The following is a 15266-nucleotide window of genomic DNA, read 5'->3' as shown; positions in this document are numbered from 1 at the left end:
CATGTAGTGCTTCAGTCTTCCTCTCAATCTTTAATGCAACTTCATGAATTTTCCTGGGTTTACTTTGTAGCATGCTTCAAATTCCACAAACTTTTATATTTGCTACTACAAAACACTTAGCTCCAGTGTGGCTAGACAGGAATGTTATCAGTTAGTGCTGCTGTACAGCTGTGGGTTTGGAAGTCCCATAAGCCCCCTCAACACGGTTTCTGTGCCTTCATCCAAAGTCACAGTCGGGTCACGTGGATTAGGAATACGTGATGATGCCTGCAGAAGTGCAAATGGTAACACTAACCTGGCCTCATCAGGATCTCTACATAGAACTCCAGATCTGCTCAAGAAGTCATCTGGCTAAACCACCTCAATGTCTGTTCTCTAGTGCAGCGCACAAGAGCTCCTAGTCCTACCAGCTCTCTTCAGCCAGACACATGCTACTCGGATTACTTGAAAAGTAAAGAATTTTTTATATTTAGCAGCCCAAAGCACTACAAGAAGGAAGTGGGTAGTTATAAAATTTGAAACCAGTATTGCTCAGCTAATCCCTCCTTATTACTGTGAGGGTGGTGAGGCACTGGAACAGGTTGCCCAGAGAAGTTGCAGGTGCCCCGTCCTTGGAAATTTTCAAGGCCAGGTTGGACGGGGCTTTGAGCAACCTGATCTAGTGGAACATGTCCCTGCCCATGGCAGGGGAGGTTGGAACTAGATTATCTTTAAGGTCCCTTCCAACCCAAACCATGCTATGATTATCAACTGCCATCTCTCCTTCCACCTCCCAGTACACTCCACTTTCTACAGATGCTTGAATTGCAGTTGACCAACCCTTTAACTAAATTACAGGAGCAACTTTGGTCTACTGCATGAGTCTACTCAAGTCTACTCATGCAGTACACTCAGTACAGCAACGAGTTATCACTTGCACTGCTTGTTGTGCTTTTTACAGTAAGAAAACCATACAAGAGTACCTGAAAATTCTAGTATGACCTGCTTTGCCAGACCAAGCAGCATGGTCAGTACCAGCATCACGGTGACCAAAGGAGGACAGAAAAGGGCATTCTTTGTATTAAATCAATCCTAGCCACAAAGAAGATGAGCCACAGGCTCTGCCAGTTTCTTCTGCACAGTGTGGGGACACAAGGCACACAAGCCATCTGTAACTGAGCCTTTCCATTTACAGCCCTCTTACTAAAAATATTTCATCACACATTGCTGTTGCTTCAGTCTTGACAGTTGATCAGCCAAAGCTAAACTGATGGCACTTGCATTGGATCTGCAAGTTTCTGGAAAGGAATAGCTGCAAGCTTCTGCACAGGTACAGGCAGCTTCCTTGGTGCAGAGCTCCTAGGCCTCTAGGGCTAAGACTAGCACAGCAAAAGGAGTCAGGAGTCTTCAACTTTCTCCACACAGTATGAAAACACAGCAAGTAATGATGAGCTACAACAAAATATCCAAGCATGTACCATGAGAGCAGCTGCACAATATAGCGGTTAGAACCCCAAATGACTAGAGGTCTCCCCCAACCACAAAGACTTCCCATATCCTTCCCCTGCCACCCAATCTACCTCTGCAAGTACGCAAATCACTCATCTAAATTAACCCAGCTGCTGGTACCCAATGGCCAAATAACAGTTTATATTAATCTTCAAGGTCTGCTTGTGAACACAAATTGTGGGAGGTGTTCAGTATTCCTCCCCATTGAAGGCTAATAGAAGGTGAAGGTCCTGTGGACCTCCAGGGAGATGATCAGCACTTTTAAGAAGCCAGCCTTTACACAGTGTCCTGCTAATATAACAATATCCCTAGGAGTGTGTTTAACTTAGGCAGTCTTAGAAAAAAAAAAATGTACTTGCATCAAGACTTGGAGATTTTGTAACAAGCATATTTTGGAAGTAAATTTCAGAAAAAAAGTAGCTCTGATGATATTATACAGAGGACTGGCAACAACCAGGGTACTTAATTTGTTTTGAGTGAAGAGATCAAAGCTACTGCATCTCCAAGAGATGGTTTTCACTCATGAGAAATTGCCTCTACATCCTTTAAATTAAGATTTAAAAACCAAGCTCATCTGGCATTTCACAGTTTTTTCAGATGGGAACATTTTTTATTAGTGTTTTGGATTTTAAACCATTTCTTTTGGAATAAAAACTGCTTGCAGTTTTTTTCCTATACATTGGGTCCACCTGTAGCCAGTCTGTGTTCAGGTATTAAGAGCAACATAGAAACCAAGACATTTGCACAAGGCAGAGGTAGCAGCACTTATGAACACACACACACACACGCCCCCCCCAATCTTTCTTCTTGACTTGTAACTACTTGAAGTCATAACACCATTTATTCTACTAAACCAGTTGCTTAATCTACATTCAATATATCTCAGAAGAGAGGCCACATTCATTCCTCACCAACACAGGCTCTGGAGACCACATCTCAAAAGAAGGAGTAACAAATTTGATTTTACTTGGTTTCATTATAAGTATTATACACACAAACATTTTCAGTTTTAATTAAAAAGCAACTCACTTGTGTCCAAGACTTTTTTTTATGCTAAAGAATTTAATTTAAAAAATTCTCCTCCCTCCCTCTGCAATCTTTTCTGGAGTGAAATAATCCTTTAATCTCATGAGCTAGATTGTCCTTCAGTTCAGGCATGGATTATTTTACAGATTTATCAAGTCTTCTCCATTTCACTGTGTTGTTTTCTCCCAGCTTCAATGCAAGATTAGTTTGGGGAAGTATATAAAGCTGTTTCCTGTGGGTGATTATCACAGCTGTTTATGAATTTTTATGCTAACCTGATTCTGAACTCTGTTTGGAGCAGACATCTTTCTTCCCACATAAAACCAGCAGCTTTTGCCTCAGTGCCCACTGCCCACCAGTACTACAGATTAACAAAGTGAACATGGCAGCTGCAGGTGTTTGGAGTGAGGGCAACAGTATACAAACTCTTTGAAGATGATCATTGCAAATGCAAGTTTTCCACTGCAGGCAAGATGGTTACTCACAGATGATCATCCTTCATAAGTGCAGTTCAGCTGCAAGTGCAGAAAATACATTTGAACCAAGTAAACTCTTAATATCTGTTCCATTTTTGTTTCAGTCAAAACACCTTTCTGTTCCAGAAAGTTATCCAAGAGATAAAATCACCTTGTTTTTCCCTTAAACTTTAATATTCAGCCTACCTCTTCATATAGGTAACTGAGATACTGAGATCCAGCCTTTGATAAAAAAAATAATTGATAAACATTTTGCATTTTTCTCCTTTTCACATCTCTGAAATGCCAGTAAAAAACAAGCTTTTTAAACATCGAGACACTGACAAGATATTAAGCTGCAGGAAAGGGAGGAGCAAAACACCTATATTGTACATTTATTACTCTCATCTTCCTCATTCCTTTGCCAGATTTGAATTGCCTGCTTTCCTACAAAGAGGCACCAGGGTATCTTTAAGTAATCCAAAACTACTGGAAACAACCGGCTTGTGTCTGGGTCTCAACTTCACTCCATCCTTCAAGGCAGCAGAATTATTAAGGAGGTGCTACTCTTCTGAAAAAGTCAGACAAACGTTAACTTCTTTATTTGCATGTGAAGTACGGCCAGACACACACCACATTTAGAAAAGAATACAAAGACTGTCAGTTCACATTAGACCACTTCCTTACAAGTAAAACAAAAAATGTCCAGACAGAGTTCTAATGAGGAGGAAGAGAGGAAGGTTTCACTTAATCAAAGACCAGGTTAAAGAAAGTTGCCAAAACCTTAAAGAATTAAATCATAGCACAAAGTCAACAAGATAAAAATGAAGCTTTGTAAATCTGAGGGGGCCATATCTCTTTACTACAGCAGTTACTGCCAGATGTGGTATACAACAGCCACTAGTTTCTTCTGATCCGTCTTTCTCTGATAAGAACTGAAGTACCTAACTGAAGGAGCAAGTCTGCTCAAGTGTATCCTCCTGCACAGGGCACAATGCCTGTACAGCCTCAGAGCTACTTGCGATTGGTGTCTAGCAGGAAGAGAACTCTTAATAGAATAAAAACAATCCCACTGTCTCTAAGTACATGACACCCCACTTCATCTGGAAATCTATTGTCAACAGAGGGAAGGTACTGATAATTGGTGAGTGGCAGACAATGCAGCTTCAAGTATGCAGCTCAGAACAAAAGCTGTGCACTGGCAAAAGATGACAGCCTTCAGCTGATGTCTTACTATTACCTCTTTCAGCAGAAATTGAAAGTATTTTCTCTCCTTCCCACTTTTACATGATAAACCCTGAAATGATAGCTACGGAAAAAATATTAGGAAAATAAATTAGGTTTATATTTGCATAATTTCCCAAAGTAGTTTATCACAACCTTAAGTTTCCCCCACTGGTACATTACATCATGTTAACACAGTGCTGGAAACTACAACATGAACAAAGAGCACAGGAACTCAAGGTATCACATCAGAAATACACCCAAGCTCCCATGGAGCTAACAAATAATATGGATGGCTGTATCAATAGAGGGTTTCTGGGAATATCACAGGGACTCTGTCCTTTCCCTTCAACTGTATGACCCTGCTTATGCCATTAGTGTTCTCTTTAAACAAGCAACACTCGGGAATTATGAACCAATGATTTATAACAGAGCACTAGGAGCATCCTCAGCCCTTCTTCAAGAAGGGAAAAATACTGACACCTGTTATGTGTTATTTATGAAAGTTTTTTGTTCCATTTTTGAAGTAGTGGTGTCGTCCTTTCACAAAAAGAAGTCAGCAGGCCCAAAGCTGCCATATAAAACACACAACATTGTTTTGAATCTGCTGCTTGGGGAGAGCAGCACCCAGTTGTGCTTTGGCAGAAATGGCTAGGAAAGACAACCAACCCAACACCACCAGCCACTATTTCCATTTCACTTGGCTCTCTGCTAGCAATTAGCATGCCCTGGCTTCTCCCAGTCAACATCTAATTGCATGGAAGAGGGGTAATAGCAGCTCTACTGGAGCTGCATTCCCTTCTGTTACAGGCCATCAGCATTGGAAAAAAAAATTTAGCTATGCGAGCAAATGCCCTCCAGAGTTACCTTCCACAGCTCTGCCTTGCTACATGCCTGCATCCCTCCTCTTTGAGGAACCTCCTCCCTTACTCTGAGAAGGACAACTTCTTCCAGGCTCCTTTGCTTAACTTTGTTTGGTGTTGGTTTGTTTCACTGCTAAATATCAAAACCTTGGCATGAAAAGGAAGAATTATGAAACCATTTCAACAGTGCGTCGGGATCACCTACTTGTACAAATACATTATATTAATACAAAACACAACATACAAAGATTAAAACCAATGCGAAATTAAGTACTTCAAGGATGGCAAAAAAGCTACAAAAAAGGTAAAACGTTGCTGAATGCAGAGTTGCTCAAGGCAGCTTTTTGGTTTTTTACTATTTCAGGCCTATTTCCAATTTTATCCTATAACCTACTAATTTATTCCTCCCCCACTGATCTCAATTTCTCTTTCTGCTAGGTTTAAAACAACATTTGGAATTTTCTATGGTTACACAATATCTTTGAGAGAGATGTTTGCATTGCTTATATCTAGTTTAAATCCTACACATACTGTTTACTGCAATATTTGCCTCCTCTAAATACCTATGAAGTTGAAATGGAGCCATTACACATCCATCATCAAAAGTGTGGATCTGATTTATGTAATGAAAGATAAAGATCACATTCCAAACTTACTAGGGAGATGTAAAAACAGTAATAAAGTATTTTGTGTATACACTGGGTTGCATTTTACTCACAAGCATGAGGGCCCAATGTCATACAAAATCTGCACACACACACCCCCCCTGCAAAGTGTTCAGCATTTCAGAGATCACAGGAAAAGTGCCTTCTTGTGTTTTTGCCAAATAAACTTAAATACCTCCTGGTTTTCACCCTACCTTTTTTTAGACTGTCTGTAGTCCTGGAATGTTTTTAAATCCCTAAGTCAGCCCTACTTCAATCCCCTGATGGGCCCTCCAACCCATCATCTTATACTTTTTGACAAGTACTGCTTTCTCAAGAGCAGAGCTAACTTGGACAAGTAATCAGTATGTTCAACACTATGTGTTCAAGACCTGCTTGTTCTTCCTCAGAAACAACATTCAAACTCACAGAAAAACCCTCCCACACAGCTTTTTCCATCCTACAAACATGGTCTCATCTACAGGAGATGACCAATGTTTACTATCCCATGCTTTCTCCCTGCTTCTCACAAATCTCAAAAATACACAATGAAATTCAGCCCCAGACAATGATCAGAAATAGTATTTCTTCACAGGAGCCATGAGCAGCTATTTAGTTAAACAAAAAGCAGCTCTATCCCCACATTCTTATTAAGTAAACACATACTATGATGATCACCATTAACAGCTGGTACTATTCAAGCATTGCTTAGTGACTCTCAGGAAGAACTGTATGTTAACGCTTTAGCAAGGGATTATTTGTTTGCTAGCTGTGGGTGAAAAGCATGTTTCAGAGATGAGGCACAGAAGGGCCTAGACTTGTTGATGGAAGAGAATACTGCAGAAATTGGACTGTGTAGGTGAGTGCTGGGTGGGGGAAAGGAGCAGGATCTGAACAGAGTTAACCTATAGACTGCAGTATAATGGGGAAGGGAAGAGAGACACAGATTACTCACCAAAAGTGTCCTAATGCCAGCCACTCCTTTAGGCATCACCTTAGATAAACCTTGGCTAATAGCACAGGGTACCAGAGCTAGCTTAAGTAGTGCTCCACTACACTGCGGCATAAAGGAATTAGGGGAAGAGCAGGGCCTGAGCTGGAAGTTGATGCGAGGGAACTGCTACATATAAGCTGACAAACAGATGAAGACAGAATTATCAAAAAATTACTAAAAAGCAGGAGGTTTTGAACTAGCCACACTTTTATTCTATGAAACTATTACAAAATATTCCCAATTCTTCCAGTCAGAGGTACCTTCTTCATTGCAAAATTAAAGAGCAAATCATACCTGTGTCAGAATATCCAGCTGTCCCATAATATGCTCCAAGGTATTTGCGAGACTGGTCTCCTCCTCTTGCTGTGCATGGTTCCTACCAGAATCCTGAGGTTTTGCCTTCTTAAGATGAACACCACAATCCATTTCTGATTGCTAGGAAAATAAACAGACAATCTGCTATTGCAATGCAAACAACTGGAGAAGGATTGCTGTTTCATGGAGGGTAAAGAGTAAAGAACAGTTTATGTTGGGACAGTCTATGCTATTAAAAATGGCAAAAGAGACCAGGAATTGTTTGTTCTTGTCACAGCTGGAAAAGGAAAAGCTGCTGCAGACTTGTCTGTGTCTACCAGGTGGAGGGTTTTTTGGTTTTGTTTTCAGGGGGGTGTGGGGGGGTGTTGTGTGTGTTTTTTGTTTGTTTTTAAACCTTCAACAGGAAAGGCAAGCCTTAGACAACAATCTCGAGGCAATCCTGCAAGGTTCAAGTTCTGTATGTGGAAAGGGCTTTGGCATGCTCATGTGGTACACAGGCATAGACTGTACAGGTAAACGAAGACTTACTGGAGCCACATGGAAGTACTACATCCAAATTATAAGAATTAAGTAAGCTACCCTGAGAGGATTCCAATTATTTCACTCCAGCAGTGCAGTAAAAGCCTCTCCCCATGTTTGGTAGTTGTAAGAAGGCAAGGATGCAGCACTGTAGTTAAGTTCAGCAAAAGCAAGATGTTCCAATATGCATTAAAACAGACAGGTTTGATTTAGTCATTTTAATTTTGTTTATATCTTGAACTGGTTTTCCCTCCTCAGTGAGGTTAAGAACAAGTTCACTTTGAAGTTTCAATTTCAACTTCAACTGTTTTAGTTATGCAAGCTTGAATATTTCATTCGGAATAAATTAAGTTTTAAAAGCACAGACCTTTACTAGAGAACTTACTCTTCTCTCCTCTTTCAAAATGGTATCTTTCTTCTAGAACAAACACTATTTACATTATTCATCTGCATTACTGCCAGTAGAAGTTCAGGGAAGTTTATCTAACTAAACAAGGTAGCCAACTGATTAAGCAATTGCAGACTTAAGTTTCTCAATTTACACTAACGGAGAAGATTTTAATCTGAAGCCAAGATCACAGCACTCAAAACATAGTTCTCCATGGCCTGATGCCTGGTGCAGCTCCATCCCATGCACTTATTACTCACATATATGACTGCAGTTTGCAAATCATCAAAGCAGCAAGGAATTCTGACAGATTGAAAAATAGTCTCAAAGTTCTCCCATATGTACTTTTCCTAAGCAAGAAATGAAGAGTTGCTTCCACCTCTTCTCTCATATGCACTACTATAAAGGCAGTTCTCAGCAGCACTGTACTGATTTACCTGCTCATCTCTATATTTGATGCCATGTGTATGCACATGTGCAACTAAGCTGCAACAAGATCTTAGACCAGATCACATAACTTTAAACTCAAAACTGTTTAGTGCATTATGAAGATATATATACACGTATGTGTATACACACATGCACACACAAAAATATATGTATTTAAAAAATAAATATATATTTTAAAAAACACCTTTTGCTGCTTGGAGTCACTGATTTAGGCTACAAAGGCTACCAAGGCTGAGGTCCAGCCCAACAGTTTGGCAAAAAAACCCAGTAAGTACTGCAACAAAGTGTGACTACATAGGGAAGCTAGAGACTCAGCAGGAGAGAAAAGAGGCTGCGGCAATAGAAGGCTTTGACAGGAGAATGGCTTGCTGTTGCCCACTAACTGCTAGTAAGTGCCGACCATTCTTCCAGACCCTGCCAACCAAACTATCCTCATACAACCAAGCATCACAAGACCATTTTTGCCCAACGTACAGGAAAATAAGGGAAAGGTTTAAAGGATACATATAACAACGGCTCCACAGGCATCACTGGTGCTATACCACAGGCTTGGGATGCAGCTGGGTATCAGGTGGTACCAGCCACACCAGCCTCCACTAATTTGCTTCCTCCCACTTGCTTGGATAATTTGGATTATCTACAGGCCCTAGGCCAACACAGCCCACACTCCAGGTCACATTGCACAGCATCAGCATGGGAGCCACACTCAAAACTACTCCTGTGCTGCAGGTAGCCCAAGAGCCACATGTTGCTCAACAATGCATTGATTTAATCAACTAAAATATGGTCTTGCAGAGATGAGATAAAGTCGGCCTTATAAAGCTGCTATTTGCTGTTTTAATTTAAACTACAACCAAAAAAACCCAGAACACTGCTTTTTCAATGGGTAATTAGCATTAAAAAGCATGTTTTCTTGTTATTTTAAGGCTGACTATCCTATTTTGATGATGTAACTTTAGGCCAATCAATCATGGCACAGCAGAAATTTGAGTGAGCTAACACTGCATACAACCTGCACTTAAAAACCCCAAATGATGATGAGCTATCCACTTCAAAACCCATTAGAACAAGCTGACTCACAGAAGCAGAAAACTGACTGTACCAACATAGTTTCTCCCTCTATCTTTATAGCATATGTCAGATAACTTTTCATAAAAAGCTGCTGGGCTGAACTCAGAGTTGATATTCTCTTTGCCACAGTCCACAAAGTTTAAGAGTCTGGTATATTTGCAAGGGCAGTACTGCATAGATGTTCCCACACCCAATGCTTTAGGGGTCAGGTGGTCCATCCTATCAAGTTGAAGCCAGGGGCAAAAGCAGCTGTTTGTTACAGATGCCACATTCTGCTGATCAGCTCACAGACTATGTACCACTCCCCATGAAAAGCCAAGCAAGCCACCTCCACAAAGCCCATGGGGGCTCTTGAAGGCACTCTGAATGGTGGCAACACCCCCAAGAATAGAAGTAGATCTACGTTTAAAAATAGAAGCATGGCAATATGACATACTGCCCCATTTCAAACATCACAGCTGCTTGAAAAGGTTCCTTACAGCCCATCATCATCAAGAAGATAACCTGTAGCTAATGCCTGCAGCAACCAAATTCAGAGTTAGTTCATTTATCTAAACTAGGGACACATCCAGCCAGCAAATAAAAACCATGTCAATGTGTCATGGAGTGTGACTTCCAAGAGGGAGCCTTTCAACTGACCAAGGTCTTTGAATATTCAGTTCTAGGAACAAGCACATCCGACCTAGCTTACCCTGCCACAGCAGGTGCAAAAAACCAAGCATCCAACAGTCACACCTACAGAAGCACTTTGAATCACTGCCCACAAACAGTCAGGCAGAGAGACTGAAGTCAGTTTGCTCTAGCTTCTTACTTATCCCACCCGCTCTAATAGCATCAAGCTGCAGTCTGAAGTCTGGGACCCGTCCAAGCAGGTTTCTCAAAGCGGGGGCCTATACGCAGCATTCAACAAGGGTTAAGCCTGGATTTGCCCAACACAAGCACGTCCAGTGCAAGGTGGAGCTCACTGAAAATGCCTGCAAACTCAGCTAGACACGCACAGAAACACTGCAAGCTGTAAATGCAGCCCATGATGTACAGAACAGCAGAGGGACAACAGCAAAGGATCGGCCGACAGCCAGCCTGGCCAAGGTGGACACGCATGCTGCTGCGTCTCAAAGGCACAACACTTCCCTTTTCACGGGCTGAAGCAGAGCATTTGCATCCATTGGGATCAGATACACTAGACTAATTTCAACTCACTTTTTCTGAAGAGGCTGAGGAGCCCAAGTAGGTATGTTTGTATTGACACTACCCAAAGCATGTCCCTCTGCTACCAGCTAACAGAAGCCTTGTGACCAGAAGGGAACAGTGATACCATGGCATTCCTACCATGGCATCAAGGAGAAAAACAGGGTGGTTGGGTTTTTTTTTTAAATCCTTTCAGGTTTTTCATGCCAAAGTCTCCATTTTTTAAAGCCAAAGAAAGCTTTACCTGCTAAGAAAACATGGCCAGGACTTCACAGGGCAGATGCTGGGGCATTTTACAAGTATCCTAAATCCAAATGGACCCCCAAAATTTTGTTTGACATTAATTTTAGAAAACAGTCAAACATTTTGATGAGCTCAAACACACTCTTCTTCATTAAAATATTGGAAAGAGACTGCAATGCTCAGAGGGACAGGTTGTCTGCCATAAGCACCCACCTGGACTTCTGTCGTAGCTCAAACACAGCAGTGACACCAGTTGAAGCCATGTTAAAAAGGCAGTAAGGCCGCCTCTACTGAACCATTAGTATAGCTTCCAAATTTGACAGTAGTAAGCATCAATGTGAGGCCCTTCAGCAGAAGCTTTGCCCTTTACATTTTAACAAAAGCAGAAAATGTTTGGAAACTTTCCCTTAACAGCCAGACTACAACTTGTACTTACCACTACCCTAATGGCCAGTACATTTGAAAGGAAATATGCACCCAAGTGAGGAAGAACTGAAATGCCCCCAGACTGAAACTTTTTCAAATTTTGTAAAAGAGGATTAAATCAGCCCCTGCTACTGTCCGTAAGAACCAACAAGAAAACCCTCACAGATCAAAGTACAGACACCCTTCTCCTAATAGTGATCTATACCATGTGGTGAGCCAGCCACTAGTGATTTAAATTCTAACAGATTTTAAAAAACATTGCAAAAATATAGAAAGAGCCCTGAAATATGCATTGGCTTTGTGACAATCTCAGTACCCATGAGCATCATGATTACAGAGAGAGACACCTGTGCTCCCGTCTGACTCACCTGCAAGGTAAAGTGCCAGCTGAATCCTGGGGACAGGCACCAGAAACAATGACACTGCTGCAGAGGTTTAATTTATTTTAGTCAGAGTTCAAGTGCACAATTTATTTGGCAGAACCAAACAAATGTATTTGCCATTAAATATCTTATTACAACATCTGCATATTAAGCACTGGGAGTATAGCAAGAAGCAGCTGAACATTAAAGGAAGAATAGATGAGCAGTTTCAGAATACAATACAGCTCTCAGTGACAAAGGGAAAACAGAAGTGATTTATTTATAGCAACCACTTAAAGACAGCACAGTGCAACTACTTGGGGGAAGGGGAAAATTAATCAGCCTTCATTCCAGAGGTCTCTTACTGAGCCTCTTAGGAAAATTGTTCTGGCTAAACAGCATTCTGGCCAGCTATTATAGTGCTGATTGGGGGGTGGGGGAAAGTATTAACTACAAAACACATGTACATCCATAGTAAAACTGCAAGGGACAACTTAAAAAATGCCATTTTGCTTTCTAAATGGTGATATTTAGAAGATATACCGACAGGATAACCACCTACCAGAATTTTACACCTACTAATAAAAAGTAGGATTCTTATAATTCAATCCAGAGGAAATATTTCTTTTCCCTTCTCTTCACCTCTCCACTGGAAGGGAAGAACTAAGTGGTGCAAGGGGGGTAGGTTCAGCTCTACCTTTAAGTCCCTTTAAATCAATTTCCAACATCTTCTGTTTTGGGTTTTTTTGTTTGGTTGGGTTTTTTGGTTTTGTTTTGGGTTTTTTTTGTTTGTTTGTTTTTTTGTTTTTTGTTTTTTAAAAAGAGAATATGATGTTACTGAGAATTAATTTTCAAGTTACAAGAAAGATGGCATTCCCTTTTAAGCAACACATACATCCAATGTATCCAATTCAGACATCCAATGTATTAAAATTCACTCAGTGCAATTAAATTCACTAAGTTAACTGAAAAAATTCCCCTAGAAACAACAGAGGAGCAGAAAACTCCCGTAGGTGGTGCACACTGTTTATTCGGACCCCAATTCTACTAATCCAAACGAGAGAGAAATACATTAAAAGTCTTCTATTTCGAGGAGTCATTTTCACCACGGGTAAAGTGATATTTTAAATGCGTTCCCAAAGAGCAACAGTGACATCCAGTGGACGCATATTAGCTGCAAGGTGAGCTCCACAGGAAGATCAGATGGAGTACACCATGCTAGATTGGAGGACTCCTTAAAAACTGAGAGGTAACCTCATTTCTCCCTGCTACATACAAAATATCACTGACTGAACACAGCTCTCCAAGTACAAAAAAATTTCTCTAGACTGGAAAAACAGCCCCTCTTCAAGGCAGCACTGAAATTTCTGGAGCAATCACATTCTTCAAGACTTGCATTACTCCACATCTACTGTCCAGACCAGCATAGGGTAACAACTAGAAATAGGATACAAGTTAAATTAGCTTTATTAAACAATTTATAGGACCATTCATCCCTGCTCACCTCTTATTTCAGGATTCAAGTTGCAATAACAGAAGGGGATTTGGGAGGGAGGGGGAGAAAAAGAAAAGGGAGATGAAAAGAACATTACTTCCCTTTTATTTGTGCTTGCATTTTTGCTTCACACCAAAAGGTAAGTTGGGTTAGATATGCAAGAGGCCATAAATGATTTAGACAGAACCCTTTTCCCTGATAGTGCTACTAAAAATACCAAGTTAAAACATTAAAACTTGGCACCTCTACAGTAATGGCCATATTTTGCCATAGGCCAATAAATACTAAGTCTGTGATAACCCCAAGAAGAAATAAGAGTTAATAGGTACATCTCAAACCCCTTTAAATCCCAAGGCACTCTTGTGCCAAAGCCTAAGTGAACCACTGACAGAGGCAGGCAGATGGAGTAAGGTTTGTATATTTTAAGTGATGCAGCATCACACGATCTAGCTCTGCTGACCAAGCTGCCAGGAAGGAAAGAAACAGGGCTAACAGCTAATGGCCAGCTAAAGTACTCAGACATGCATGAAACCAGCCTGTACATCCATAGAGGGCTGCACTTGGATTGAAATTTGTATTTGCTTACAGAAATACTAGCATCCTATCTCTGCAGGTGACACTGTTTGGCAATCTCTGGCCAAGAGCAGTCCTCAGCCTGCTCCTGCCTGCCAGAAGGGAAAAGGGAAAAGCTGCTCCCCTCCCATGTTTCAGTGACCTTGCTCTTTGGTTCACTGTCTGTTGGTCCACCCAACTTACATCTATACTCTGTAAGTGTCACTTTTAAACCAAGACAGACATTAGTATCATGGTTTTCGAGGTAACTTCAGGTGAAAAGCATCTCTGCAGACTGTTAAAAGCATCCAAGTTACGGGCTGTCCATGCTTTTCAATGGTTTATACTGAGCACCACTATATATACCATGGCATCAACTGGTTGTGTGACAGCTGAGATCAGGCTCATGGTTTTTTGTGCTACGCGATCTTTGTTTTATACAAAAAGTTGAAAGAAAGTAGATCCCTGCACTGATTTCCAAGGAGAAGTGTATCTGGCACTGGAAGGAATAGAAGTCACAGTTCCTGATAAGGTCTGGCAAAGGGGATTGCCACAACCCAAAACCAGTAAGGAACACAACTATAACAAAGCTAGGGTTTCCAAATGAGTGGTAATTAATGCAATACTACATTAATTCACTTACTAAGGAAAAATGATAAAATAATAGGAACTAATCTTCAGTAGTCGGCTCCTTTCCCATTTGAGTTACATTTCAAATAGCTAAAAAGCCCTCTACAAACATCGAAGAAGAATGGGAAAGTTTTACACATATTACATTTCCAAAAGCACAAATAGCATTTCTGTGATGAGTGAAAATGGGAAACAATAATGCCAGGCATTGAAAGCCCAGTACAAGAGTGCATGGACAGGTATAACTTAACCACTACCAGCTGTTCAAAAAAAAAAAACGGGTCTGTATTTATTGAGAAGGAAAAGCTAAGGGTAGCCTTCAACATTTTAGATTTGTCTTTTCTTACTTTGCTTAGGCATTTTACCTCCCTTAACAATTCTCCACTCCCATCAGTCTCAGTGTTTTCTTAGGAGATATGAAGAAGTCTTCCAGAATTTAGTATGGAATAATTAAGCATTGTTGTACAGGTGATGCTCAACTGGCTATCCTAACAGAGCTCCTTGAGATTTTTGGTGCTGTTACTCTCTAAGGAACAGTTTTGTGTTGAAACAAGCCACTATAGGAACAAAAAGATAAATATGAGAACCATTGGTAAGAAATTTCACCAAGAATTGAACTACTGTTCCTGGCCCCATTTAAGATCACTTTTAGGAAAGGTTCCCAAGAAAAAGCAGCCAAACACCCAAACAAAGTGTTTATCCTTAGTTTTGGGTTATCCAGCTACAGGTTTTTTTTTATATCAAAAGCAGTCTCCAAGGCAAGAAGCAAAACACACAGTGATCTCCTGAAGAGTGAATAACAGCTTCCAACTCATTTCCTTCATCAGAATCATTTGCCTCTTTCTAGTAAAATAGGTAAGCATATGCCATGTAACATACACATCATGTACATGCCTATGTACATCACTTATGCATGTATACACATATATAAAC

General features: G+C 40.7%; 1 protein-coding gene across 1 annotated transcript in view; it reads right to left on the bottom strand.

Annotated features, from left to right (window-relative positions):
* POC1A (POC1 centriolar protein A) overlaps window positions 1–15266 on the bottom strand; it is a 59079-nt gene that overhangs the window by 5795 nt on the left and 38018 nt on the right. The window contains exon 10 of the mRNA XM_010573082.1: window positions 6989–7129. Coding sequence (XP_010571384.1) covers window positions 6989–7129 — 141 coding nt within the window. The remainder of the gene's footprint in view (window positions 1–6988; window positions 7130–15266) is intronic.

Source organism: Haliaeetus leucocephalus, unplaced genomic scaffold (assembly GCF_000737465.1).
Source record: "Haliaeetus leucocephalus isolate CR32 unplaced genomic scaffold, Haliaeetus_leucocephalus-4.0 Scaffold2, whole genome shotgun sequence".
Lineage (NCBI taxonomy): Eukaryota > Metazoa > Chordata > Aves > Accipitriformes > Accipitridae > Haliaeetus > Haliaeetus leucocephalus.
The sequence above is the reverse complement of the archived record's forward strand: the minus strand, read 5'-3'. Positions and strand labels throughout refer to the sequence as shown.